This window comes from Salmo trutta, chromosome 19 (assembly GCF_901001165.1).
Source record: "Salmo trutta chromosome 19, fSalTru1.1, whole genome shotgun sequence".
Classification (NCBI taxonomy): domain Eukaryota; kingdom Metazoa; phylum Chordata; class Actinopteri; order Salmoniformes; family Salmonidae; genus Salmo; species Salmo trutta.
This window is the reverse complement of record NC_042975.1, coordinates 32,449,205-32,476,485: the sequence shown is the minus strand read 5'-3', so window position 1 is coordinate 32,476,485 and position 27,281 is coordinate 32,449,205. Positions and strand designations below refer to the sequence as shown.

The 27,281-nt window shown below is 43.8% G+C and overlaps 1 protein-coding gene across 2 annotated transcripts in view; it reads right to left on the bottom strand.

Moving 5' to 3' along the window:
• Nucleotides 1–10,964: 10,964 nt before the first annotated feature.
• Nucleotides 10,965–27,281, bottom strand: part of LOC115154351 (UV radiation resistance-associated gene protein) — a 149,800-nt gene continuing 133,483 nt past the window's right edge. For both annotated transcript variants that reach the window (XM_029700500.1, XM_029700502.1), the window contains exon 15: nt 10,965–13,344. In XM_029700500.1, the coding sequence (XP_029556360.1) occupies nt 12,510–13,344 (835 nt within the window). In that variant the 3' untranslated portion in view covers nt 10,965–12,509. The remainder of the gene's footprint in view (nt 13,345–27,281) is intronic.

Below are 27,281 nucleotides of genomic sequence, written 5' to 3'. Positions count from 1 at the left end.
AGCCTATAGATAATTAGCAGGTTTGAGGACAGAGCGGGTAACTGTCCTGTTGCGTAACAACCACATTTTGGAACAGTGAGATTATTCTGACATCACGCAAATGAAAAAACTCACGCAGGTGCGACGGTTAGAGATATTTGGAACTCACACGTGAAAAGGTTAAAACTATCTACTTTGGTTTAGATACACGCATCACGAAACCTATAACATACGGAAAAATATAGGTCTTTTGGACCTAAGTTGCTTACCACTTTTTACATGTAGTTTCTTCGTTCACAGACTCCATGACCTCTTCCTAAATATTTAGTCACATAGAAACAACAGGTGGCTCAACTAACTCTTTGCCTCCACTTACCCCACTCTCTCCTACTGTACTTCAGAGGGCCCTACTTTCAGTCAGTGTTTCCATTGAGCTATTGCCTCTGATATCAAAGCATCACCACAGGCTGGAAGACATTCTTCCCTTCAGTGAACATATTTTATACTCTGACTGACATACAGCCCACAGAAGAGAGTAAATCTTCTAGCAGCTTCATACCTGCTGATAGGGTTTATATAACGAGATGCCAGGCCATGTTAGGCCAGGGCAGAACCTTTTCCTCCCTATAGCCCTCGAACTTCACCTCCTCTTTTAGTTCCTCATGTAGCAACTCCTTCTCTCCTTTCTTTCTCTCTCTCAGTCTCTCCCTCTCTCCTCTCTCCTCACAGCTGCCTGGTTGCAGAGAGAAGAACAGCATCAGATGTACGTGAGTCCTGTGGTCAGGAAGGACTTCTGCTCAAAGGCTTCAATACACCTCGGCATCATAACCAGATAATTAATAGTGAGAACTCCTTCTGGGTCTTCTCATATAAAAGGTATAATGGTCTTCTCTGGTAAAATAAATGATTGCCGTGTCATATAAAATATATGATTGGCTTCTTATATACATCCTTGCTGACAGTGTACATGTGTGTCTCATGAAAAGATGAGCTCTGATTAAGTCAGAGCACAGACGGCCAAACGTCTTCAGACCTTTCGAGAGACGGTTTGGTCCAGGGGAGAAGCTGTCCAGAGAACGGTTCGAACTGCTCTGTCTAGGCAGTTGAGGAAGTCTGCAGTAAAGCAGAAAAGAGGGGCTTTAGAATGTTGATAGACACTTACAAATGACGTGTGGGTAGGTTATACACTGAGTGTACAAAACATTAGGAACACCTCTTTCCATGACAGACTGACCATGTGAATCCAGGTGAAATATTATTGATGTCACTTGTTAAATCCACTTAAATCAGTGTAGATGGGGAGGAGAAAGGTTAAAGAAGGATTAAGACATGGATTGGGTATGTGTGCCATTCAGAGGGTGAATGGGCAAGACAAAATATTGAAGTGCCTTTGAACAGGGTATGGTAGTAGGTGCCAGACGCACTGGTTTGAGTGAGTCAAGAACTGCAACGCTGCTGGGTTTTTCACGCTCAGCAGTTTGTATCAATAACTGTCCACCATCCAGACATCCAGGCAACTTGACACAACTCTGAGAAGCATTGTGGTCAACATGGGCCAGCATCCCTGTGGAACACTTTCAACACCTTGTAGAGTCCATGCCCAGACGAATTGAGGCTGTTCCAACTCAAAATTAGGAAGGTGTTCCTAATGTTCTGTACACTCAGTGTACATGGCTGAAAGTGTCAACATAACTGCACTCTCCTCTTCCCATGCATATTTTAACAGAATTGGTGCATTAGGTCTACTAATCCTCTCAATTAGGTCTGCTGCCTGCAAAATGTGTCTGGGTATACATGGTTGAAAGGGTCACTGTCAACCACAGGAGGTTGGTGGCATTTTAATTGGGGAGAACAGGCTTGAGTTAATGACTGGAGCAGAATAAGTGGAATGGTATCAAATACATCAAACACATGGTTTCTAGGTGTTTGATGCCATTCCATTTATGCAGTTCCGACCATTATTATGAGCCGTTCTCCCCTCAGCAGCCTCCTATGCTGTCAACATTATAGCAACCCTCTCCTCACCTCATGTATAGTCATTCAGAACTGATGCAATCCTAATCCCCTAAGAAAGGTCTGCAGGCTGCCATTGTTGTGAAGAGTATGGTGAGAGGATGGTCATCCATCCTATCAGTCACAAGATACACATAATCTATTAATGCATGGCTGTCCCTCAAAGGGAAAAGAAAGAATGAATAAATGAGAGAAATGAGGACAGAAAGAAAAAGAGAGCGATACAGTGTCCAAGAGAGCACATCTTACATCTTACAGAAAAACATGTAGCCATCTATAGCTGTACAACAAACTGATCATCCGGTAAAGAAATCTGATCATTCCTTTGGTGTAGTGAGAGGGCTTTCGGTGATATTGTTACCCATTATTAGCCGAAAGGGACTGTTGCAAAAAATGTATTGTGTATTCCTCTCCCCCCATATGTCAGTGTCAATTACGTCACTCATAGCTTGTAAAGGTAATTATAGAATGCCACATAGTGTTAATTTAACACAGTGTTCATATGAGCTTGTTAGCTAGCAAGCACTGCGCTGACGTCAGCCTAAGCGATTGTGTCCTACGGTTTTAATCTCACAAAAGGTCCACAAAAGAACCGTCACGGCCACTGCAATGTTATTTTTTGCCCAGTATATTCCACTGACATCTCTCCAATCCCAATATTGATATCTCTCCAATGAAATCAGTTCCACACAAATTCATTTCATGAAGCTCAACATGTGCCTGTGGAGAGAAGCGATTCAGCCCCATAAAAGTCAGGTTTGCGGAGAGGGAGGGAGGGAAAGATTTGGGTTTTTAAATGAAAACACTGGAGGGGTGATTCTTAGGAATAAAGCGTTACTGGTGGAGAGATTGCGGATGCCCGGCCGGGGAGGAAGATTCCAGGCAGACGGACCAGACTGGACCGGGGGCTGAGATAGGTGAAACAGCTGACTGGGCTGCAATGCAGCGTTGTATGGCCTGGACATGCTCACACAGTCCACAGTCAAAGGGCCAGACCCCAGGAGAGGAGAAGAGAGGAGAGGCTGGGATGCCTTCTTTTAGTATATTTTTGCAAACAATATTATCAAATGTTCCTTCATTGATCTTTTATTTTCTAGTACTCTTTTATTTACTTAATTACTTTTTTATTGTTGTTGCATTGTCGAGAGGTGAACCTGGAAGTCAGCATTTTGTTGCACTGTGTACTCCACATATATCACGTGTATATGACAAATAATGAAACTTGGGGACGGGAGCAGAGCGTTTTCCCTCCATGCTTGTAACCTATTCCCCTGATCCTTGTATTATGACTATAATCCAGCTATAAATAATTATGGTCCCAGTATGAGGTATCTGCTCACTAATGACTTAAAAACTCCACTCCACATTCCTCTCTCTCTGTCAACTTAAATCTATACTGTTGAACACCTGCCAGATGTGATTTTTGACTCAAGCTCTCATCTCATTCTCATCACCTCTGATTAGCCTTAAATGGACTGTTGATGGGGCGAGGCGAGTAGCATTACTCATACAATCACTACACACAATGGTACAGTAGGCTACACTCTGCCTGCATTTCATTGAACTCTATGACATTGAAGTAATGTTGATGGAATGGAGCAATCGGAATTTACTTTTCTATAGATGCTCCCACAAACTGCCGTTGTTTTAAATAAGGCAAGGCGCTGTATGTGTGTTGATAATGTATGTGTAGGAAACACCATGAGGGGAAGGGGTATTCTCATAATAATCCATATATAGACACACACACAGCTATAAAGCGAGCTGTGCACTGATTTGGACAGTGTGTATTTTGCGAGGTGGCGCTGATGGTGAACAGCCCAGCAGACCTGACACAATGGCCATTATGAACTCTCAAGCTGTGCTCCACGTTTCACACATACATAGACGGGTTTACAGATGGGAGGATAGAGTGAGGCCAGCTCACTCTCCCTGCTCTGTCAAGCGTTCTAATCGCCCATACAGTACACATTACATAGAGCCTTTGCAATATGCATACCAACTTCCCCTTGCTATAACAGAGCATGCACCTGTACATGACCATATTAAGTCACCCACAACTCCTTACCTGTGTTCCTAAGGCGACATCATCCCCCACTCTAGTGTCGCTGTGATTGGCTGAGTTGACATTCCCAGCTCTGTGTCTGAGGCACCTGTACAGGATTAGGTCAAAATAGACAGACACATTGTAACAGTGAGACAGAGAGTTTATAGAATTGCGGAAATAGGAAACAGCCTTATGAAGACCTGGACACAGAAAACACTGAGGGACATATATAAGTGCTTGCATTAGTGCAATAAACCATGAAAGGTACAACAAAAAGTTACAAATAAAAGTAAGAAAACGGAGTAAAAAAAAAAAGAAGACAGATCCACATCATACTTTTTGGAGAAATGTCCTCTGGTCTGATGAAACAAAAATAGAATTGTTTGGCCATAATGACCATCGTTATGTTTGGAAGAAAAAGGGGGATACTTGCAAGTCAAAGAACACCATCCCAACCATGAAGCACAGGGGTGGCAGCATCATGTTGTGGGGGTGCTTTGAGGCAGGAGGGACTGGTGCACTTCACAAAATAGATGGCATCATGAGGCAGGAAAATTATGTGGATATATTGAAGCAACATCTCAAGACATCAGTTAGGAAGTTACAGCTTGGTCGCAAATGGGTCTTCCAAATGGACAATGACCCCAAGCATACTTCCAAAGTTGTGGCAAAATGGCTTAAGGACAAAAAGTCAAGGTATTGGAGTGGCCATCACAAAGCCCTGATCTCAATCCTATAGAAAATGTGGCTATGCTACCATATACTAATTGAGTGTATGTAAACTTCTGACCCACTGGGAATGTGATTAAAGAAATAAAAGCTGAAATAAATAATTCTCTCTACTATTATTGTGACATTTCACATTCTTAAAATAAAGTGGTGATCCTAACTGACCTAAGACAGGGAAGTTTTACTCTGATTAAATGTCAGGAATTGTGAAAAACTGAGTTTAAATGTATTTGTCTAAGGTGTATGTACACTTCCGACTTCATCTGTATCCCCTTTCCCTTATACAGAACAAAATATAAATGCAACATGTAAAGTGTTGGTCCCATGTTCATAAGCTGAAATTAAGGTCCCCGACCATATGCACAAACAACTTACTTCTCTCAAATTTTGTGCACAAATATGTTTACATCCCTGTCAGTGAGCATTTCACCTTTGCCAAGATAATCCATTCAACTGACAGGTACGGCATATCAAGAAGCTGATAAAACAGCATGATCATTACACAGGTGCACCTTGTTTTGGGGAAAATAAATGGCAACTCTAAAATGTGCAGTTTTGTCACACAACACAATGCCACATAAAGTTTTGAGGGAGCATGCAATTGGCATGCTGACTGCAGGAATGTCCAACAGAGCTGTTGCCAGAGAATTGAATGTTCATTTCTTTACCATAAGTTAACTCCAACCTCGTTTTAGAGATTTGGCAATACATCCGACCGGCCTCACAACCGCAGACCACGTGTAACCACACCAAGAACCTCCACATACGGCTTCATCACCTGCAGGCCCACCCATGGCTGCGCCCCTGCCCAATCATGTGAAGTCCATAGATTAGGGCACAATTAATTCATTTCATTTGACTTATTTCCTTCTATGAACTGTAACTCAGTAAAATCTTTGAAATTGTTGCATGTTATATTTATATATTTTTGTAGTATAATTGTGGATAAACTTGTGCATACAGCGCATTTGGAAAGTATTCAGACCCCTTCCCTTTTTCCACATTTTGTTAAGTTACAGCCTTATTCTAAAAATAATTTAAAAATATATATATTTGTCATCAATCTACACACAATACCCCATAATGTCAAAGCGAAAACAGGTTTTTAGAATTTTTGCAAATGCATGATACCCAAAACAGAAATACCTTATTTACATAAGTATTCCGTTGCTATGAGACTCGAAATTGAGCTCAGGTGCATCCTGTTTTCACTGATCATCTTTGAGATGTTTCTACAACTTGATTGAAGTCCACCTGTGGTAAATTCAATTGACTGGATATGATTTGGAAGGGCACACACCTGTCTATATATGGTCCCACAGTTGATAGTGCATGTCAGAGCAAAAACCAAGCCATGAGGTCAAAGGAATCGTCCGTAGAGCTCAGAGCCAGGATTGTTTTGAGGTACAGATCTGGGGAAGGGTACCAAAATAGCTCTGCAGCATTGATGGTCCCCAAGAACATAGTGGCCCCCATCATTCTTTAAAAAAAAAAAAAATTGTGATTACGATTTTGTCTTATCGCTGCAACTTCCCAACGGGCTCGGGAGAGACGAAGGTCGAGTCATGCGTCCTCCAAAACATGACCCGCCAAACCGCACTTCTTAACACCTGCTCGCTTAACCAAGAAGCCAGATGCACCAATGTGTCGGAGGAAACACTGTTCAACTGACGACCCACTGGAATTGTGATACAGTGAATGATAAGTGAAATAATCTGTCTGTAAACAATTGTTGGAAAAATTACTTGTCATGCACAAAGTAAATATCCTAACCGACTTGCCAAAACTATAGTTTAACAAGAAATTTGTGGAGTGGTTGAAAAACGAGTTTTAATGACTCCAACCTAAGTGTATGTAAATGTAATATTTCAGGTTATAAATTTGCCAACATTTCTAAACCTGTTTTTGCTTTGTCATTATGGGGTATTATGTGTAGATTGATGTGGGAAAAAAACGATTTAATCCATTTTGGAATAAGGCTGTAACGTGGAAAAAGTCAAGGGGTCTGACTACTTTCCAAATGCACTGTACAGTTGTGGCCAGAAGTTTTGAGAATGACACAAATATAAATTTTCACAAAGTTTGCTGCTTCAGTGTCTTCAGATATTTTTGTCAGATGTTACTATGGAATACTGAAGTATAATTACAAGCAAAGACTTTTATTGACAATTACATGAAGTTGATGCAAAGAGTCAATATTTGCAGTGTTGACCCTTCTTTTTCAAGACCTCTGCAATCCGCCCTGGCATGCTGTCAATTAACTTCTGGGCCACATCCTGACGGCAACCCATTCTTGCATAATCAATGCTTGGAGTTTGTCAGAATTTGTGGGTTTTTGTTTGTCCACCCGCCTCTTGGGGATTGACCAGAAGTTCTCAACAGGATTAAGGTCTGGGGAGTTTTCTGGCCATGGACCCAAAATATCTATGTTTTGTTCCCCGAGCCTCTTAGTTATCACTTTTGCCTTATGGCAAGGTGCTCCATCATGCTGGAAAAGGCATTGTTCTTCACCAAACTGTTCCTGGATGGTTGGGAGAAGTTGCTCTCGGAGGATGTGTTGGTACCATTCTTTATTCATGGCTGTGTTCTTAGGCAAAATCGTGAGTGAGCCCATTCCCTTGGCTGAGAAGCAACCCCACACATGAATGGTCTCAGGATGCTTTACTGTTGGCATGACACAGGACTGATGGTAGCGCTCACCTTGTCTTCTCCGGACAAGCTTTTTTCCGGATGCCCCAAACAATCGGAAAGGGGATTCATCAGAGAAAATGACTTTACCCCAGTCCTCAGCAGTCCAATCCCTGTACCTTTTGCAGAATATCAGTCTGTCCCTGATGTTTTTCCTGGAGAGAAGTGGCTTCTTTGCTGCCCTTCTTGACACCAGGCCATCCTCCAAAAGTCTTCGTCTCACTGTGTGTGCAGATGCACTCACACCTGCCTGCTGCCATTCCTGAGCAAGCTCTGTACTGGTGGTGCCCCGATCCCGCAGCTGAATCAACTTTAGGAGACGGTCCTGGCGCTTGCTGGACTTTCTTGGGCGCCTTAAAGCCGTCTTCACAACAATTGAACCGCTCTCCTTGAAGTTCTTGATGATCCGATAAATGGTTGATTTAGGTGCAATCTTACTGGCAGCAATATCCTTGCCTGTGAAGCCCTTTTTGTGCAAAGCAATGATGACGGCACGTGTTTCCTTGCAGGTAACCATGATTGACAGAGGAAGAACAATGATTCCAAGCACCACCCTCCTCTTGAAGCTTCCAGTCTGTTATTTGAACTCAATCAGCATGACTGAGTGATCTCCAGCCTTGTCCTGATGTCAGCTGGTCATTTTGTGGCAGGGCTGAAATGCAGTGGAAATGTTTTTGGGGGATTCAGTTCATTTGCATGGCAAAGACGGACTTTGAAATTAAATGTAATTCATCTGATCACTCTTCATAACATTCTGGAGTATATGCAAATTGCCATCATACAAACTGAGGCAGCAGACTTCGTGAAAATGAATATTTGTGTCATTCTCAAAACCTTTGGCCACGACTGTACATTCCAAACAGTTTAACATGTTCAACAGTTCACAGTGAGGACATCCGGATAGGATAGTGTATTTGTAGTAGCTGAATACTCACATATCTATATGGTTCCCAGGATGTATGGAACAAGTGAATCCAGTGGTGTGTAACCCAATTTGAGCAAACCAATGCAGTTCTTTGGAGATGTGTTATTAGGTTACCCAGGTTATTTGGGTTATTTCCTACAGTGGTAATGAAGGGCCTCAAACAGGCAGGATAGATTCATTGCAAAACAATGTCAGTCATGTAACTCTTTAAAAGATGACAAGAGGACATATTAGTTGCCAGAGCCATGCGGTCTGTCAGGGTAGAGTAGAATAAAAGTGCATGACACAACTGGCTGGATAACCTCAGAATCGGACAGGGACATGAATTGGGTAGTACAAAATGGAGGGAACTCTTTGTCGTCTCGTGTCTTAAAAGGAACAAAGAGGTTTAACTAAGTTCTTAAAAGCTAAATATAGAATAAAGAGAAGGAAGGGGGGTAGAGGTACAATATACTGTTTCAGTATGAAGTCATGTCTTGAATTGTTAACCAAATCATAGAGATATAGTAGATAGATATGAGAAAAGAGTAAATAGATAGGTAAAACAACAAGCCATTTCCTTGTCATTTAACTCAATTAGAGATGAAAGGCTTTCTAAGGACAAGACCGCTGAACCTGAAAGCCCCTCCCGCCACACAAACATCTAATGGGGTGCAGGAATGTCAGTTGAGTTCTTACGTGACAATTGTATTTTCCTTTCCTTCTTAAAAATACTTTGATGGCTCCATTATGAATGTATGTCAGCTATGGATAGGACATACACTGATTTCCTTTATGCCGTGGGATGTTTGGCTGGAATGGTTGGAATTTAAGGTGCTCATTGGTCATCTCTTCACCTCACAGCTGCAACTAGCCAGCAGATCCAACACCTGATGCTTGCTTACAGCTGCACTACAAGGTCGGACAAGTCGTTTGCTTAAATGAAGACACCGTGGAGGCGGCGCGAGATATGTCTTGGAAAACGTACCTCAATCCAGAGATAAGAAATGGCGTTGTACTCTGAATTGTCCCATTATCCCAACTGTTACACCGAGAAGATTAATCGACTGCTCGTTTTTTTCAGAAAACTGTACGTGTCAGTATATTTGAGTATGTGCCATCAAACTCATGTTGCTACAGGGTCCAGTTATGTTTTTGGAGCTCCAACAAAGAAATCAACTATTGAAAGACAACAACAATGTTCTAGTGTGTGGCTGTTTATTGCCTTAGTTACTGCACCCTTCACAACACTGACATGGATTACCAATGAATTACTGTACTTCAGACAAGCATCCATAGTTTTGGGAGAGTTTAACATATTCTAAGCCATTCCCCGCACTGGAATTTTATTTGGATTATACTTTGTTGTTCAACGCACGTTCTAGTGCCATTCATAAATTGATGCTGTGGCTTCTGCTACCTAGCACAAGGACAAAAAGGGCAGTTTTTCATTCAATCTTCTCGGTTTAACAATTGGGATAATGGGACAATTCAGAGTCAACACCATTTCTCCTCTCTGGATTGAGGTATGTTTTCCGAGCCATACCTAGCACTGGCCCCATGGTGTCTTCATTTAAACAAACTGCCTGTCCGGCCCTGTTGTGCAGCTGTAAGCAAGCATCAGGTGTCGGATCTGCTGGCTAAACTGCAACCAACCAACCGCCATCTGGTACAATAGCTATGATGATACAGTTACCTAATAAAGACAAATCTAATCTACATGCCTTACAAGCTTTTACAAAATGCAACTTCACTGACTTCTTTATATACCATTCTGAAGACATCTGGCTGCAGACATAACCATTGAACAACAGTTAATAAAGGTGTCCTATTTCTCTCCATGAAAGATAGAGGCTTGGATATCTGGCGATTTAAATAAACTGAAAAGCAGATTGAATAGTCTTTCGTTTAGAACAAGTGAGTGTTTGCAGCTTGAATTCTAACTAATGAGAGAACTACACCTCACTCATTAATTTACACTCAAACATACATACAAAAACACACCATCCCTGACTCATGTGCATGCACACATGCATTGGTATCTCATACAAAATAGATTTGATTTCAACAGCTGCATTTAGACATGCAGCCCAATTCTGTTTTTTTCTCACTAATTGGGCTTTTGACCAATCAGATCAGCTCTGAAAAATATCTGACGTGAAAAGATCTGATGTGATCGGTCAAAAGACCAATTAGTGGGAAAAAAGATCAGATTTGAGCTGCCTTTCTAAACACAGCCTAATCTCAGAAACCCAGAACTAAAATCTTGAGAACTGCATCAGATGCTCGATTAAGTTCTGTGGGCAGAGCGGTAGCTCCACCCCCATCTCTTTGCAAGTTACAGGCAAGTCTATGGGCCAAATGTTCCTTCCCCTTCCAATATTCAAAAGATGCAAACACCTGAGAAATTGTGATTTGTCCAAAGGATCAGTGACAAGAAATCAGCGCACCAGAACAAAGTTACTCTGTTGACAGACGCTACAATACCAGTTATGTTACGTGCATCTGTCCACAAGAGATTACGAGCCTAACCTGGATAAATAAAGGTTAAATAAAAGGCATACGCACGCACACCTCTGAAACAAACACAGGTAGACGACAGTGTAAAGGGGGCTACATACATCCATGCTATTGGACTGTAAGTCTTTAATAACAAAAAACTCTCCATACAAAAGTATATGTACAAGGTCACATGCTGTATAGCATTTAATGGAAATGACCTACAATGGTTTAATCTCTCATCTTAAATACAATACATTTCAACGGTCATCCACCACAGTACTTGATCATAATACTCCCCCCCAAAAAAATTTTGGGATGTTTATAGGGGGCTTGTTGCGAGTCCATCTATGTCGTATACGGTGGGCAGTATGCAAATCAGTTGTCCATGTCAGCTTCTGTCTACAGGGAACTCTGTGGTCCTTTCCACAGTTAGATCCAGATTATATGTACGTATTTGAAAGATTTGAACCCAGGGCTGATGACCGTTAACACTTGACAATGTCAATGAATGACTGACTGCCCATGAGAGGAAAAAAGAAACCATGATTTCCTTTAAAACAAACAAACAAACAAATGCAGTGAGAGACATAAATAACACACATAGTTGCCAATGGACACCAATGCAAGAAAACAAAAAGTAGTTCAACAGGGAAAAGAAAAAGAAAGCGGACAAAAATGTAAAAAGGTCATTATGTGTCATTAATATGTAGGGCCTGAGTGCAACATTTCAACAGCATACAGTACACATCATTCATGTTTTGGTCTATTGAATAATATCTGGATTATTGGACTTCATATGAATACTTATATTAATGGCGCTTATTAAAACAGTAAAATAAGGAGAAAGCAGGTACGGAGGAGAAAGACAGAAACATTGCACTGTATCCCTGCCATGCGCCATGAGCTCAAGCCTGCCTGCTTCGCTCCTCTCTTTTCTTTTCTCGTACTCAACCAGAACAGAACAGTGATGGCCCCTGGAGATAGAGCCAGGGCAGCCCTGTCCAATGGCTGGTGGGGTTGTTGGACCTGGAGGTGCAGGGTGTAACAGTTATAGAGTATCTGATTGGGCCACCGGTCTAAGCTGCCCTGGCCTAGTGACTGGTCGGTTTCCTAATAGGTGACAGGTCAGAGGTGGGATAGGTCTTTGCTGTAACTCATTTCCTCTGTCAGCCATGCTGAAGGCTTTGGCTCTGTTCTAATTAACCTTTCCTTCCTCATTCCCTTTAAGTCATTACTGATTTAGCAGGACTGGACAGGTACAAGTAGGGACTTCACTATAGCTTTCATGAACCCACTCATGTTAGATCACTGCTTACTTCAAGGAAGGATGCATTTTATGTGTGTAGTTACCACACACACACATTCTCCATCTCACAACACTGCCATGCACCCTGAAAGAAGAAGGCCCGGGAAGCGTTTCAACCACAAACATTCGCTTTATTTCATTTAAAGGATTATAGAAATATTTTTCGAGAAGAAGTGCAAATTGGTCATCATTCCAGATAATGTAGCGCCTATGTTTGTTTTTCTATTGCTGCTTGGGGAGAGGGACAAACACACCAACAGGACCCCCCCCTGCACTATGTTCATGTCCCTGACTCATGTGCCATGTGACTCCTGTCCTCACCCCTAAGGTCCCACCTGTCCTCACTTCTCAGAGTTCTTGCGTGGCCTGCGGAAGCTGGACATGTTCTCGTTTAGTGCATAGATGCGGCGGGAGAACTCCTCGAAGCCGGCGGCATCCAGCTCGCCCAGAACCTGCTCGTCACACTCCACGGCCACAGCGTGCTCCACGGGGATACAGGGGTAGTCCTCCTGCCTGTCCCCATCCACAAGGCCCATCCCTAAACCCAGGCCTGTGGCCTCTGTCCCCATAATCTCCTCTGCCTGCTCCACTGAGCAGCACATCTCTGGGTTTAATGCCATGGTCAACATTAGCCCTGTTGCGGGCCCCCCAAGCCCCTCGTCTGGCACTACTGAGCCGTTCATGGTATGGTCTGCATGCTGCTCGCTGGTGGGTGCCACCTCCTCCACTTGCTCACTGGTGGTGCTTCCAGCCGGAGTGGGGGAATCTGAGCCTCCTGTAGTAGTGCTGGAGGACTGTTGCTCTTGCTCCTCCACAACCTCCTTTACCTCTCTTTCTACATCTCCTTCTCCCTCCCCCAGGGCTGGTCCCTGAACCTCCAGAGTCTTGGCCAGGTCAATGCTAGAGTCCAGGGAGGATGACAAGTGCTTGGGGGAGGGGTTGGGCTCAGGCGGTGCATTCTGGGGCTGGTCCATGGCCATGGTCGTGTTGCAGCTGGGAGGAGGGGATGCCTTGTACTTCTGCTTGTCTGTCTCGGAACTGGCCCTTTTCCTCAGTGAGCCCGGATCTGGAGAGCTGGTGTGGGTGGGGAAGCCCACTTCGGACACAGCCGAGACACTGAGCTGAGACTTGGCTCCTGTCGGGACCGGGATGGAGCTGGAGACATGGTGCCGGTCACTGTGGGAGAGGAGAGAGAGGGAGGTAGGGAGAGAAAGAAAGAGTTGATGGATATGCTCATAAGTATTTCACATTCAACGAGGGTCATGGAGAGAGGGAGGGAGGCCCCCCTCCCCTGCACAGCCCCCAGGCCTCTCTGATCGGACATGGTTCTGCATTGATTGCATTTGGGCGGCAGGGTAGCCTAGTGGTTAGAGCGTTGGACTAGTAACCGAAAGGTTGCAAGTTCAAATCCCCGAGCTGGCAAGGTACAAATCTGTCGTTCTGCCCCTGAACAGGCAGTTAACCCACTGTTCCTAGGCCGTCATTGAAAATAAGAATTTGTTCTTAACTGACTTGCCTAGTTAAATAAAAATAAATAAATTGATCTCATCTCTCCCCCTCCTGATCCAGAGCCCAGACAGCTGGCCCACTGCAAATCGCTCCCCATTATTACATAAAAAACATTTGCTCAGCTCATGTGACAGCAGGGCCCTGCAGAGTGGAAGCTCACAGCATGCCTCCTAGAAAATATTCAATACATTTTTGCGGAATAACAGATAACGAACGTGGCAGAGCAGATCTCATCTGTAGACTGCAACCCCCATTCGTCCCATGCAAACCCCAACTGTAAATGAACTTAAACAAGGGGGCCATAGCCGGGCCAACGTCACCACCCTGTTTAGCCATACTTAACCTGTTCATTCAGGTATGAGAGGAGTCATTGGTGGCATATCTCACGGGGTCAAAGGTGAAATTGGGCCCCTGTGCTGTCAGAGGTCCACCTGTGGCTGGTTAGAGAACAGAGGAGCCTGGGTAAGTGATCCTGGCTAGTTAAATGGCTTAATGGGGTGGTGTCCCTGTATCAGATGCCTGGTTGTCTGTTAAGAGTCTAGTCTAGCATGTGACAGCAGGACACACACAGAGGACATAGAGGCCTTTGCCAGGGGATGTTTCAAACACGACCGACTGGTCATTGCCTAACTGTTTGATGGAGTGCTTCAGGACTCAACACATGGTAGCTTGTAAAGAGGGTCCTGACTGTGGCCCCTGCCCCCTGTGGAGACAGTAGAGCACAGGTCATTGATGCAGGGTTCACATGCAGGGTTCACACACAGGGTTTAAAAACCCACACGTGCACGGCTCACTCCTGATGAGGGAGTCATAGACACTTTAACATTTTATTTCACCTTTATTTAACCAGGTAGGCTAGTTGAGAACAAGTTCTCATTTGCAACTGCGACCTGGCCAAGAAAAAGCATAGCAATTTGACACATACAACAACAGAGTTACACATGGAATAAACAAAACATACCGTCAATAATACAGTAGAACAAAATAAAACAAAAAGTCTATATACAGTGAGTGCAAATGAGGTAAGCTAAGGCAATAAATAGGCCATGGTGGCAAAGTAATTACAATATAGAAATTAAACACTGGAATGGTAGATGTGCAGAAGATGAATGTGCAAATAGAGACACTGGGGTGCAAAGGAGCAAGATAAATAAATAAATACAGTATGGGGATGAGGTAGGTAGATAGATGGGCTGTTTACAGATGGGCTATGTACATGTGCAGTGATCTGCTCTGACAGTTGGTGCTTAAAGCAAGTGAGGGAGATATGAGTCTCCAGCTTCAGAGATTTTTGCAGTTCGTTACAGTCATTGGCAGCAGAGAACTGGAAGGAAAGACGACCAAAGGAGGAATTGGCCTTGGGGGTGACCAGTGAGATATACCTGCTGGAGCGCGTGCTACGATGGGTGCTGCTATGGTGACCAGTGAGCTGAGATAAGGCCGGGCTTTACCTAGCAGAGACTTATAGATGACCTGAAGCCAGTGGGTTTGGCGACGAGTATGAAGCGAGGGCCAACCAACGAGAGCGTACAGGTCGCAATGGTGGGTAGTGTATGGGGCTTTGGTGACAAAACGGATGGCACTGTGGATAGACTGCATCCAGTTTGGTGAGTAGAATGTTGGAGGCTATTTTATAGATGACATCACCGAAGTCGAGGATCGGTAGGATGGTCAGTTTTACGAGGGTATGTTTGGCAGCATGAGTGAAGGTTGCTTTGTTGCGATATAGGAAGCCGATTCTAGATTTAATTTTGGATTGGAGATGCTTAATGTGAGTCTGGAAGGAGAGTTTACAGTCTAACCAGACACCCAGGTATTTGTAGTTGTCCACGTATTCTAAGTCAGAGCCGTCCAGAGTAGTGATGCTGGACGGGCGAGCAGGTGCGGGCAGTGATCGATTGAATAGCATGCATTTAGTTTTACTTGCGTTTAAGAGCAGTTGGAGGCCACGGAAGGAAAGTTGTATGGCATTGAAGCACGTCTGGAGGTTAGTTAACACAGTGTCCAAAGAGGGGCCAGAAGTATACAGAATAGTGTCATCTGCGTAGAGGTGGATCAGAGAATCACCAGCAGCAAGAGCAACATCATTGATGTATACAGAGAAGAGAGTCGGCCCGAGAATTGAACCCTGTTGCACACCCATAGAGACTGCCTGAGGTCCGGACAACCGGCCCTCCGATTTGACACACTGAACTCTATCAGAGAAGTAGTTGGTAAACCAGGCGAGGCAATCATTTGAGAAACCAAGGCAGTCGAGTCTGCCAATAAGAATGTGGTGATTGACAGAATCGAAAGCCTTGGCCAGGTCGATGAATACGGCTGCACAGTAATGTCTCTTATCGATGGTGGTTATGATGTCGTTTAGGACCTTGAGCGTGGCTGAGGTGCACCCATGACCAGCTCTGAAACCAGATTGCATAGCGGAGAAGGTACGGTGGGATTCGAAATGGTCGGTAATCTGTTTGTTAACTTGGCTTTCGAAGACCTTAGAAAGACAGGGTAGGATAGATATAGGTCTGTAACAGTTTGGGTCTAGAGTGTCACCCCCTTTGAAGAGGGGGATGACCGCGGCAGCTTTCCAATCTTTGGGAATCTCATACAATACGAAAGAGAGATTGAACAGGCTAGTAATAGGGGTTGCAACAATTTCGGCAGATCATTTTAGAAAGAGAGGGTCCAGATTGTCTAGCCCGGCTGATTTGTATGGGTCCAGATTTTGCAGCTCTTTCAGAACATCAGCTATCTGGATTTGGGTGAAGGAGAAATGGTGGGGGCTTTGGCCGGTTGCTGTGGAGGGTGCCGGGCAGTTGACCCGGGATAGGGGTAGCCAGGTGGAAAGCATGGCCAGCCGTAGAGAAATTCTTATTGAAATTCTCAATTATAGTGGATTTATCGGTGGTAACAGTGTTTCCTAGCCTCAGAGCAGTGGGCAGCTGGGAGGAGGTGCTCTTATTCTCCATGGACTTTACAGTGTCCCAGAACTTTTTTGATTTAGTACTACAGGATGCAAATTTCTGTTTGAAAAAGCTAGCCTTAGCTATCCTAACTGCCTGTGTATATTTGTTCCCAACTTCCCTGAAAAGTTGCATATCACGGGGGCTATTCGATGCTAATGCAGAACGCCACAGGATATTTTTGTGCTGGTCAAGGGCAGACAGGGAGTAAACCAAGGACTATATCTGTTCTTAGTTCTACATTTTTTGAGTGGGGCATGCTTATTTAAGATGGTGAGGAAGGCACTTTTAAAGAATAGCCAGGCATCATCTACTGACGGGATAAGGCCAATGTCTTTCCAGGATACCCCGGCCAGGTCGATTAGAAAGGCCTGCTCGCAGAAGTGTTTTAGGGAGCGTTTGATAGTGATGAGGGGCGGTCGTTTGGTCGCAGACCCATTACGGATGCAGGCAATGAGGCAGTGATCGCTGAGATCTTGATTGAAAACATCAGAGGTGTGTTTGAAATAGAAAAAACATGCTGTTCAAAATTCTTGATCTTTCTCCAAGACAAAGACAAATGGTTTGCCATTAGTGATTTGTATCTGTGAACTCTTAAACAAAATCATTCTGGTGTGTTTTGAGCTGAGCGTTTTTCTTAATTTTTACTATTTTCTACATTGTAGAATAATAGTGAAGACATCAAAACTATGAAATAACACATGGATTCATGTAGTAACCAAAAAAGTGTTAAACAAATCAAAATATATTTTATATTTGAGATTCTTCAAATAGCCACTCTTTGCCTTGCTGACAGTTTTGCACACTCTTGGCATTCTCTCAACCAGCTACATGAGGTGGTCACCTGAAATGCATTTCAATTAACAGGTGTGCCTTCTTAAAAATTAATTTGTGGAATTTCCTTCTTAATGCCTTTGAGCCAATCACTTGTGTTGTGACAAGGTAGGGGGGTATACAGAAGCCCATATTATGGCAAGAACCACTCAAATAACCAAAGAGAAAGGACAGTCCATCAATACTTTAAGACATGAAGGTCAGTCAATACGGAACATTTCAAGAACTTTGAAAGCTTCTTCAAGTGCAGTCGCAAAAACCATCTATGATGAAACTGGATCTCATGAGGACCGCCACAGGAATGGAAGACCCATAGTTACCTCTGCTGCAGAGGATAAGTTCATTCAAGTTACCAGCCTCAGAAATTGCAGCCCAAATAAATGCTTCACAGAGTTCAAGTAACAGACAAATCTCAACACCAACTGTTCAGAGGAGATTGTGTGAATCAGGCCTTCATGGTCGAATTGCTGCAAAGAAACCACTACTAAAGGACACCAATAAGAAGAATAGACTTGCTTGGCCAAGAGATACGAGCAATGGACAAAAGACCACTGGATATTTATCCTTTGCTCTGGAGTCCAAATTGGAGATTTTTTGGTTCCAACCGCTGTGTATTTGTGAGACGCATTGTGGGTGAACGGATAATCTATGCATGTGTATTTACCACCGTAAAGCATGGAGGAGGTGGTGTTATGGTGTGGGGTTGCTTTTCTGGTGACACTGTCTGTGATTTATTTAGAATTCAAGGCACAATTAATCAGCATGGCTACCACAGCATTCTGCAGTGATACGCCATCCCATCTGATTTGGACTTAGTGGGACACTCATGTTTTTTTTTTTTTTAACAGGACAATGACCAAACACATCTCCAGGCTGTGTAAGGGCTATTTGACCAAGAAGGAGAGTGATGGAGTGCTGCATCAGATGACCTAGCCTCCATAATCCCCCAAAACCTCAACCAAATTGATGTGGTTAGGGATGAGTCTGACCACAGAGTGACGGAAAAGCAGCCAACAAGTGGTTGTTGCACTGGATATCATAAGGTGAATGCACCAATTTGTAAGTCGCTTTGGATAAGAGCGTCTGCTAAATGACTTAAATGTAAATGTAAGTGCTCAGCATATGCGAGAACTCCTTCAAGACTGTTGGAAAAGCATTCCAGGTGAAGCTGGTTGAGAGAATGCCAAGATTGTGCAAAACTGTCATCAAGGCAAAGGGTGGCTATTTTGAAGAATCTCAAATATAAAATATATTTTGATTTGTTAAACACTTTTTTGGTTACTACATGATTGTGTGTCATTTCATAGTTTTGATGTCTTCACTATTATTCTACAATGTAAAAAATTGTAAAAATGAAGAAAAACCCTTGAATGAGTAGGTGTTCTAAAACCTTTGACCGTTAGTTTATATAATAATAATAATAATACAATTAAAAAAAAGAACTTCCATGAGAACTGAATTATCATTCCAGCAAGCGAAACCAAACCATGGCCCAGGCTGGGCACCTACCAAACAGAGGACAGGTTGGACTGTTTATTAAGCAGGAGTTTCAAAAGTTCCATCTGTAATTTATAACAAGCTAATGACTGCATTCAGTCCGTTATTCGCTGAATGACGTCTTCGGGGCAAGAGCTCAGACTGATCCCATCTCTGATTTGAATTAATATCAGGCCTTCTAGTTTCTCCCTGGCTCTCTCCCAGTGCCCCTACCACACAGAAATCCATGTCCGCTTTAGGAGAACCTAGGTTTGGACCCAGGAGATAGCTGGCCAACACAGATGCCTACATGTGTTTCGGCCTCGTCCCAGAAACACAGTAATATGATATACAACCAGACTGTGTAAAACATATGGCCACTTCTTCTTCTCTGGGAATGTTTAGATTTCACAATTTCCCTGGCCTGGATAAAAGAGAATTTCTTGTTTGGAGCACGTTTGTTTGTTACATTAAGTTCCCCTCCAAATTGGTTCCATTAAACATCTGTCAAATTATGCACCTTAATCAAGAGTGTAGTAGAGAGGATGAGGGGTGGCGAGGTGGGGAGGAGAGGTGATCGAGGCTAGCCCAGACAAATTTCCTGCAATGCGCTGTTATAATATTTTTTTTATGCAGCACATTTGACATTCTTTTTTATTCGGGCCAATTAGGCTGTCCCCATCCTTGCACCAGTCCCCAATCCCCATAGTGTATTGGAAGTATTGCTCTGCTCAGAAGATGGCAGAGCAGCAGTACACTCCCTAAAGACTGTTGAAAAACCTGGTATCCATAGAGCGGGAGGACTGTGAGGGATGGAGGGAATATTGGCAGACTTACAGGAGAACAACTCTCCTGTGGAGGGAAGCACTCTTTAGTCTTGTTTTCACACAGCCCACTGTCCCTATAAACAATTATATTATTATTAATATTATGTTTGAACCAAGTTTAAATGGAAAAACATCCAGTCTAGTGGTATTGTACAGTATGGTAGGTACAGTGGTGGAGAAAGTCCTCATACATGAGTAAAAGTAAAGATACCTTAATAGAAAAGTGAAAGTCACCGAGTAAAATACTACTTGAGTAAAAGTCTAAAAGTATCTAGTTTTAAATGTCCTTAAGTACTGTACAGTGGTGGAAAAGGTACTCAATTGTCATACTTGAGTAAAAGTTAAAAGTTAAAGTAAATGCTATAAATCAAATTCCTTATGTTAAACAGACAAGGGCACACTCCAACACACAGACATAATTTACACATTTGTGTTTAGTGCATCTGCCAGATCAGAGGCACTTGGGATGACAACATGTTCTATTGGTAGGTACGTGAATTGGACTATTGCTATCCTGCCTGAGCATTCAAAATGTACTTTTGGGTTTCAGAGAAAATGTATGGGAGTAAAAAGTACATATTAGTCAAAGTAAAAGTAGTCAAAAATATAAATAGTCAAGTAAAGTACAGATACCCCAAACAACAACTTAAGTAACAATACTTTAAAGTACTACTTAAGTACACTACATACATGACCAAAAGTATGTGGATGCTCATTGAACATCTCATTCCAAATGTATAGGCATTCAGGCTATAACAGCCTCCACTCTTCCGGGAAGGCTTTCCACTAGATGTTGAATTGAGCATGGTGGTCTTAGGCTTGTGTGCGGCTGCTCGGCCATGGAAACCCATTTCATGAAGCTCCCAATGAACAGTTCTTGTGCTGACATTACTTCCAGAGGCAGTTTGGAACTCGGTAGTGAGTGTTGCAACCGAGGACAGATGATTTCTATGCGCTACGCGTTTCAGTACTCGGTGGTCCCGTTCTGTGAGCTTGTGTGGCCTACCACTTCGCAGCTGAGCAGTTGTTGCTCCTTGATGTTTCCACTTCACAATAACAGAACGTTTAGTTGACCGGGGCAGCTCTAACATGGCAGAAATTTGATGAACTGACTTGTTGGAAAGGTGGCATTTTATGACGGTGCCACGTTGAAAGTCACTGAGCTCTTCAGTAAGGCCATTCTACTCCCAATGTTTTTTTATGGAGATTGCATGGCTGTGTGCTCAATTTTATACACTTGTCAGCAACGGGTATGGCTGAAATAGCCGAATCCACTAATTTGAAGTGGTGTCCACATACCTTTGTATATATAATGTACTTTACACCACTGGGTAGGTTGCAGTGTTGGTGTGAGTAGTATAGCCATTAGCCAGGCATACTGTACTGTAGGCATCCTGCTCTCTTTCAGGGTGGACTTTGGAGGACCTGTGATTAACAGGCAAAGGGACACAGTACATCCCTCTGGAAATTTTTTGTATGTATTTTTTTTACCCATTTTTCTCCCCAATTTCTTGGTATCCAATTGGTAGTTAGAGTCGTGTCTCATCGCTGCAACTCCCGTACGGACTTGGGAGAGGCGAAGGTCGAGAGCCGTTCGACCTCCGAAACACAACCCAACCAAGCCGCACTGCTTCTTGACACAATGCCCACTTAACCCGGAAGCCAGCCGCACCAATGTGTCGGAGGAAACACCGTACACCTGGTGACTGTGTCAGCGTGCACTGTGCCCGGCCCGCCACAGGAGTCGCTAGTGAGCGATGGGACAGGGACATCCCTGCCGGCCAAACCCTCCCCTACCCCGGACGACGCTGGGCCAATTGTGCGCCGCCCCATGGGTCTCCATGGGCGATAGAGCCTGGACTCAAACCCAGAACCTCTAGTGGCACAGCTAGCACTGCGAGGCAGTGCCTTAGACCATTGCGCCACTCGGGAGGCCCCACTCTGGACGTTTTAACTCATCATTAAGTTTTACTATTTCTCCAAGCACCGGTGGACTTCCTTGTCAATGATTTCACCACATAAAAGCTACCTGAGCTCTCCGCCTAAACCATTAGGCTCATACTTTGCGGGTTCAACAGCAGATATGCCCACTTCTCCCCCAACATGTTTGTTTTAAAGCGGGTCTCTCAAACTCTCTGCCGTGTCAGACTCAGCCCTGGATATTCCAGGTAGGCCAGGAATGTACTAAACCAATTTACTAAACCAAAAATGTTCCGCTGTCTTATCCTCAGACAGGCCTCATTTCAACTTCAAGGCATAGCCCTTTTCATATCCAATTCCTGTTAAGGACCCGTGATCAGGGCCAAAACACACAATGTCAGATAAGATTCAGGCTTTGATGTCATTGCAACCGAAAATCCCAGAGGAACTACTAAACCAAATGCTATAACAGTAATATTGTAATACTCACTATGGGGGGTGGAGGGGAGTTTAAGTGAACATCTCCTGTCTCCAAGTCTGGCCCTTTGATGATGGAGAACTTAACATTCGTCTCCACATCACCATAGTACAGCATGTACAACATATTGTACAAGTTGATAGTATAAACACCAACACTGTTGTCAATTGTGACTACATTGTAGTTTACTTTATTCTCAGCAGTTTTGTATGGCACAGAGATAAAGACATAGCTATAGCAACCCATTCCAAACAGAGGTGAGAACGACAGTATCCCACACTGTGTCACAGTACAACAGATAGTGGGACTTCTTGTCTACATTCTGTTCATTACAAGGACATAGCTGTCGGGAGTCAATGCAATATCTCAACTATTAATGATATCGGCTGGCCTTGTTAGTACAGTACTCTGCGTCTCAGTGACACATAAAGGAGAGCAGGTCTGTTTTGTGCTGGACTGGGGTGTCTGATTCATAGAGAGGCCTGGTGGTGGGGAGCGTTCCTCCAGATGTGATCTCATCCATAGGAACCACTGTACAGCTAACACGCACACAGACACACAGACAAACACATGCACACCCACACCCTGCAACTCACAGCCAAGTGTGTGTGTCTGTCAGTGTGTGTGTGTGCGTCAGTGTGTGTCAATCTGTGTAGGAATGCTCATACTCATCCAAGCACATTAGTTTTAGTTGATTCATTATACTGCATGAGTTCTTCCCCAACATTAGGCGTCTGCTATTACTATCTCAACAATTACCATCCCTATCACTTTCCTGGAACAATAATATCCACATAAAGAAACACCTACTGTGCTGTATGTATGACATTTAACAGCTTTACCACAATGCTGATATAAATCAGTACCGGTACTCCTGACCATGTTATTGGGGATTTTGTCTGAACTTGCTTGGTTGTTACACACACAAGACCGAGCTAGGCTAAACACGTGAGTGAGTGTGAGTGTGAGTGTGAGAGTGAGAGTGAGAGTGAGAGTGAGAGAGAGAGAGAGAGAGAGAGAGAGAGAGAGAGAGAGAGAGAGAGAGAGAGAGAGAGAGAGAGAGAGAGAGAGAGAGAGAGAGAAACAACCAAGCAGGTTCAGACAAAATCCCCAATAACATGGTCAGGAGTACTGGTACTGATTTATATCAGCAAATAACTGAAGGCAGATGGGAGGGGTCCAGCTTTACATCTGTTATCACTGTTCTCTCACCAGGGGTTTTGGGGGGGGGTTCTTCAAAACCTCTGGGGGGCGGTTTCATCTACAAAGCAAGAAGAACTGCCGTTGGTAATGTCTAATGTTTAACACTGTCTTTTAAGTCCCTCTATTTTAGTTTAGCATTCACCCTAAAGTAACTGGCTCCCTTAACCACATGCTTGGTTCTGTAACATTAGAGGGCTAGGTTCACAAGCCCTTTGATTTCTATACACTGTGTGCACAATTATAAGGCAAGTCAGTATTTTGACCATATCATCATTATTATGCATATTTCCCAACTCCAAGCTGTATAAACTGGAATGCTTATTGGATTTAAGCATATCAGGTGATGTGTATTTGTGTAATGAGGGAGGGTGTGGCCTAAGGAGATCAACACCCTATATCAAGGTGTGTATAATTATTAGGCAGCTTCTTTTCCTCAGGCAAAATGGGCCAAAAAAGAGATTTAACTGACTCTGAAAAGTCAAAAACTGTAAAAAGTATTTCAGAGGAATGCAGCACTCTTGAAATTGCTAAGATATTGGGGCTTGATCAAAGAACCATCAAACGTTTTGTTTCAAATAGTCAACAGGGTCGCAAGAACCGTGTTGAGAAAAAAAGACGCAAATTAACTGCCAAAGATTTGAGAAGAATCAAACGTGAAGCTACCAGGAACCCGTTATCCTCCAGTGCTGTCATTGCCAGAACTGCAACCTACCTGGAGTGCCCAGAAGTACAAGGTGTTCAGTGCTCAGAGACATGGCCAAGGTAAGGAAGGCTGAAACCCGACCACCACTGAACAAGACACAAGTTGAAACGTCAAAACTGGGCCAAGAAATATCTGAAGACAGATTTTTCAAAGGTTTTATGGACTGATGAGATGAGATTGACTCTTGACGGACCAGATGGATGGGCCCGTGGCTGGATCAGTAACGGGCACGGAGCTCCACTTCGACTCAGACGCCAGCAAGGTGGAGGTGGGCTACTGGTATGGGGTGGTATTATTAAAGATGAGCTAGTTGGACCATTTCGGGTTGAAGATGGACTCAAACTCAACTCCCAAACCTACTGCCAGTTTTTAGAAGACCCTTTCTTCAAGCAGTGGTAGAGGAAAAAGTCTGCATCTTTCAATAAGACCGTGATTTTTATGCAGGACTACGCTCCATCGCATCCAAGTACTCCACTGCGTGGCTAGCAGGTAAAGGCCTTAAAGATGAAAGAATAATGACATGGCCCCCTTCCTCACCTGACCTAAACCCTATTGAGAACTTATGGTCCCTTGTTAAACGGAGGATTTACGGTGAAGGAAAACAGTACACCTCTCTGACCAGTGTCTGGGAGGCTGTGGTTGCTGCTGCACAAAAAGTTGGTCAACAGATCAAGAAACTGACAGACTCCATGGATGGAAGGCTTATGACTGTTATTGAAAAGAAGGGTGGCTATATTGGTCACTGATTTTTTGTTGTTGTTGAAATGTCAGACATTTTTATTTATACATTTTGAGTTGTTTGATTATTATTCTCACTTTAACAGATGAAAATAAACAAGTGAGATGGGGAACTTTTCGTTTTTCATTTAGTTGCATAATAATTCTGCACAGTAATAGTTACCCAATAATTGTGCACACATAGATATTCTCCAAAGAAAGCCAAAACCTCACTTTTACTTTCTTAAATATTCAGGTTTGAGGTTTATTAACATTTTGGATTGACTGAGAGCGCTGCAGTTGTTCAATAATAACATTAATCCTCAAACATACAACTTGCCTAATAATTGTGCACACAGTGTCTACAGTGGCACTGAGATTGACAGAAGTCATGACTCTGTTTGCAACTGTTTTAGTAGGAAGGGATCAGTGTAGAAACATTAAAGAAGACACAGTCTCCTGTAAAGTACAAACCCTAAACACACCCATATATTTCCCAATGAAGTCCCCTGGATAAATCCCATGTACCCATGCATGAGAGGAGCCCTCCTAGTCAGCTTATTGTGCATGCTGAATTAGCAATATATGGAGGGGGAAACATCTCTACAGTTCATGGATGGAAACGGTTCCCTTGGACATGTCCTCGCCCCACCACCACCCCCGTATGGAGGGGAGGAGAACGGATATCAAACGTCTCTCCCTCTCAGTCTACCGGTTAACTCCCTGCAGCTGCCGCACAGCATTTTTATGCGTCCATATTTCATACGCTTGGCTCCTCCGCTGGAAATAGTATCTAAATTGAGGCTTTTTCAGGCTGGGAGAACTGGAAGTGATACGGTTGTGAGGAGGGTCAATAAAATAAGTCCCATGCAAAAGGAGAGTAGAATTTAATGCATGTCCTCCCTGTTTCAGTGTTTCACTACTGCAGTGTGGAGTCCCAGAGTCAGGCCACCTTCCTGTCCCCCGGTACCTGCTGTCTGAGTCGGTTAGAGGGGAGAACTATGTGGGTCCTGTGACCAGGACTGAACTTATGGACTGCTAAGACTAAAGGTTCTCACACAGACAGTCTGAGCTTAGTGTGAGCAGCCAGCCACCGCCCCCTGACGAATGTTTTAGCACTGTGTGTGTGTGTGTGTGTGTGTGTGTGTGTGTGTGAGAGAGAATGGGTAAGGCAGGCTCTCAAGATGGAAACAAAACCATGTACACTATATAGAAAAGTAGATGGATAACCCTTCAAATTAGTGGATGTGGCTTTTTCAGTCACACCCGTTGCTGACAGGTGTATAAAATCGAGTACACAGCCATGCAATCTCCATAGACAAACATTGGCAGTAGAATGGCCATACTGAAGAGCTCAGTGACTTTCAAGGTGGCACCGTCACAGGATGCCACCTTTCCAATAAGTCAGTTCGTCAAATTTCTGCCATGATAGAGCTGCCCTGGTCAACTGTAAGTGCTGTTATTGTGAAGTGGAAATGTCTAGGAGCAACAACGGCTCAGCCGGCTCAGCCACAAGCTCACAGAATGGGACTGCCGAGCGCTGAAGAGCGTAAACACTTACCACCGAGTTCCAAACTGCCTCTGGAAGAAACATCAGCACAAGAACTTGTTTTCGGGAGCTTCATGAAATGGGTTTCCATGGTCGTGCAGACGCACACAAGCCTAAGACCACCATGCGCAATGCCAAGCTCGCCGCCATTTGACTCTGGAGGAGTGGAAACGCGTTCTCTGGAGCGATGAAGCACACTTCACCATTTGGCAATCCGATGGACTAATTTGGGTTTGGCGGATGCCAGGCGAATGCTACCTGCCCCAATGCACAGTGGCAATTGTAAAGTTTGGTGGAGAATGAATAATGTTCTGGGGCTGTTTCTGTGCTTCTAACTTTGTGGCAACAGTTTGGGGAAGGCCCACGCATAAAGCGAGGTCCATACAGAAATGGTTTGTCAAGATCGGTGTGGAAGAACTTGACCAGCCTGCAGAGCCCTCACCTCAACCCCATCGAACACCTTTGGGATGAATTGGAACGCCGACTGCGAGCCAGGCCTAATCGCCCAATATCAGTGCCCGACCTCACTAATGCTCGTGAGTAAATGGAAGCAAGTCCCCGCAGCAATGTTCCAACATCTAGTGGAAAGCCTTCCCAGAAGAGGGGATACTGTTACAGCAGCAAAGGGGGGACCAACTCCATAGGTGTCCACATACTTTTGGTCATGTAGTGTATGTGTGCGCATGTTGCGTAAGCGCCTGTGTGTATGTGCGCCCATGTGTGTGTGTGTACATGGCCAGCTCCGGAGAAAGAAACAATACTTTTACAGTTCTCAGAAAGGGACACCTGAGTCAACACAGTGGAACCCTAGTTCCCCTGTGTATATTTCTTGTTACTTTTTGATTGACTACATTTTTTTTTAACTTTAGTAAATATTTTATTAACTCTACTTCTACAACTGCATTGTTGGTTAAGGGCTTGTAAGTAAACATTTCATTGTAAG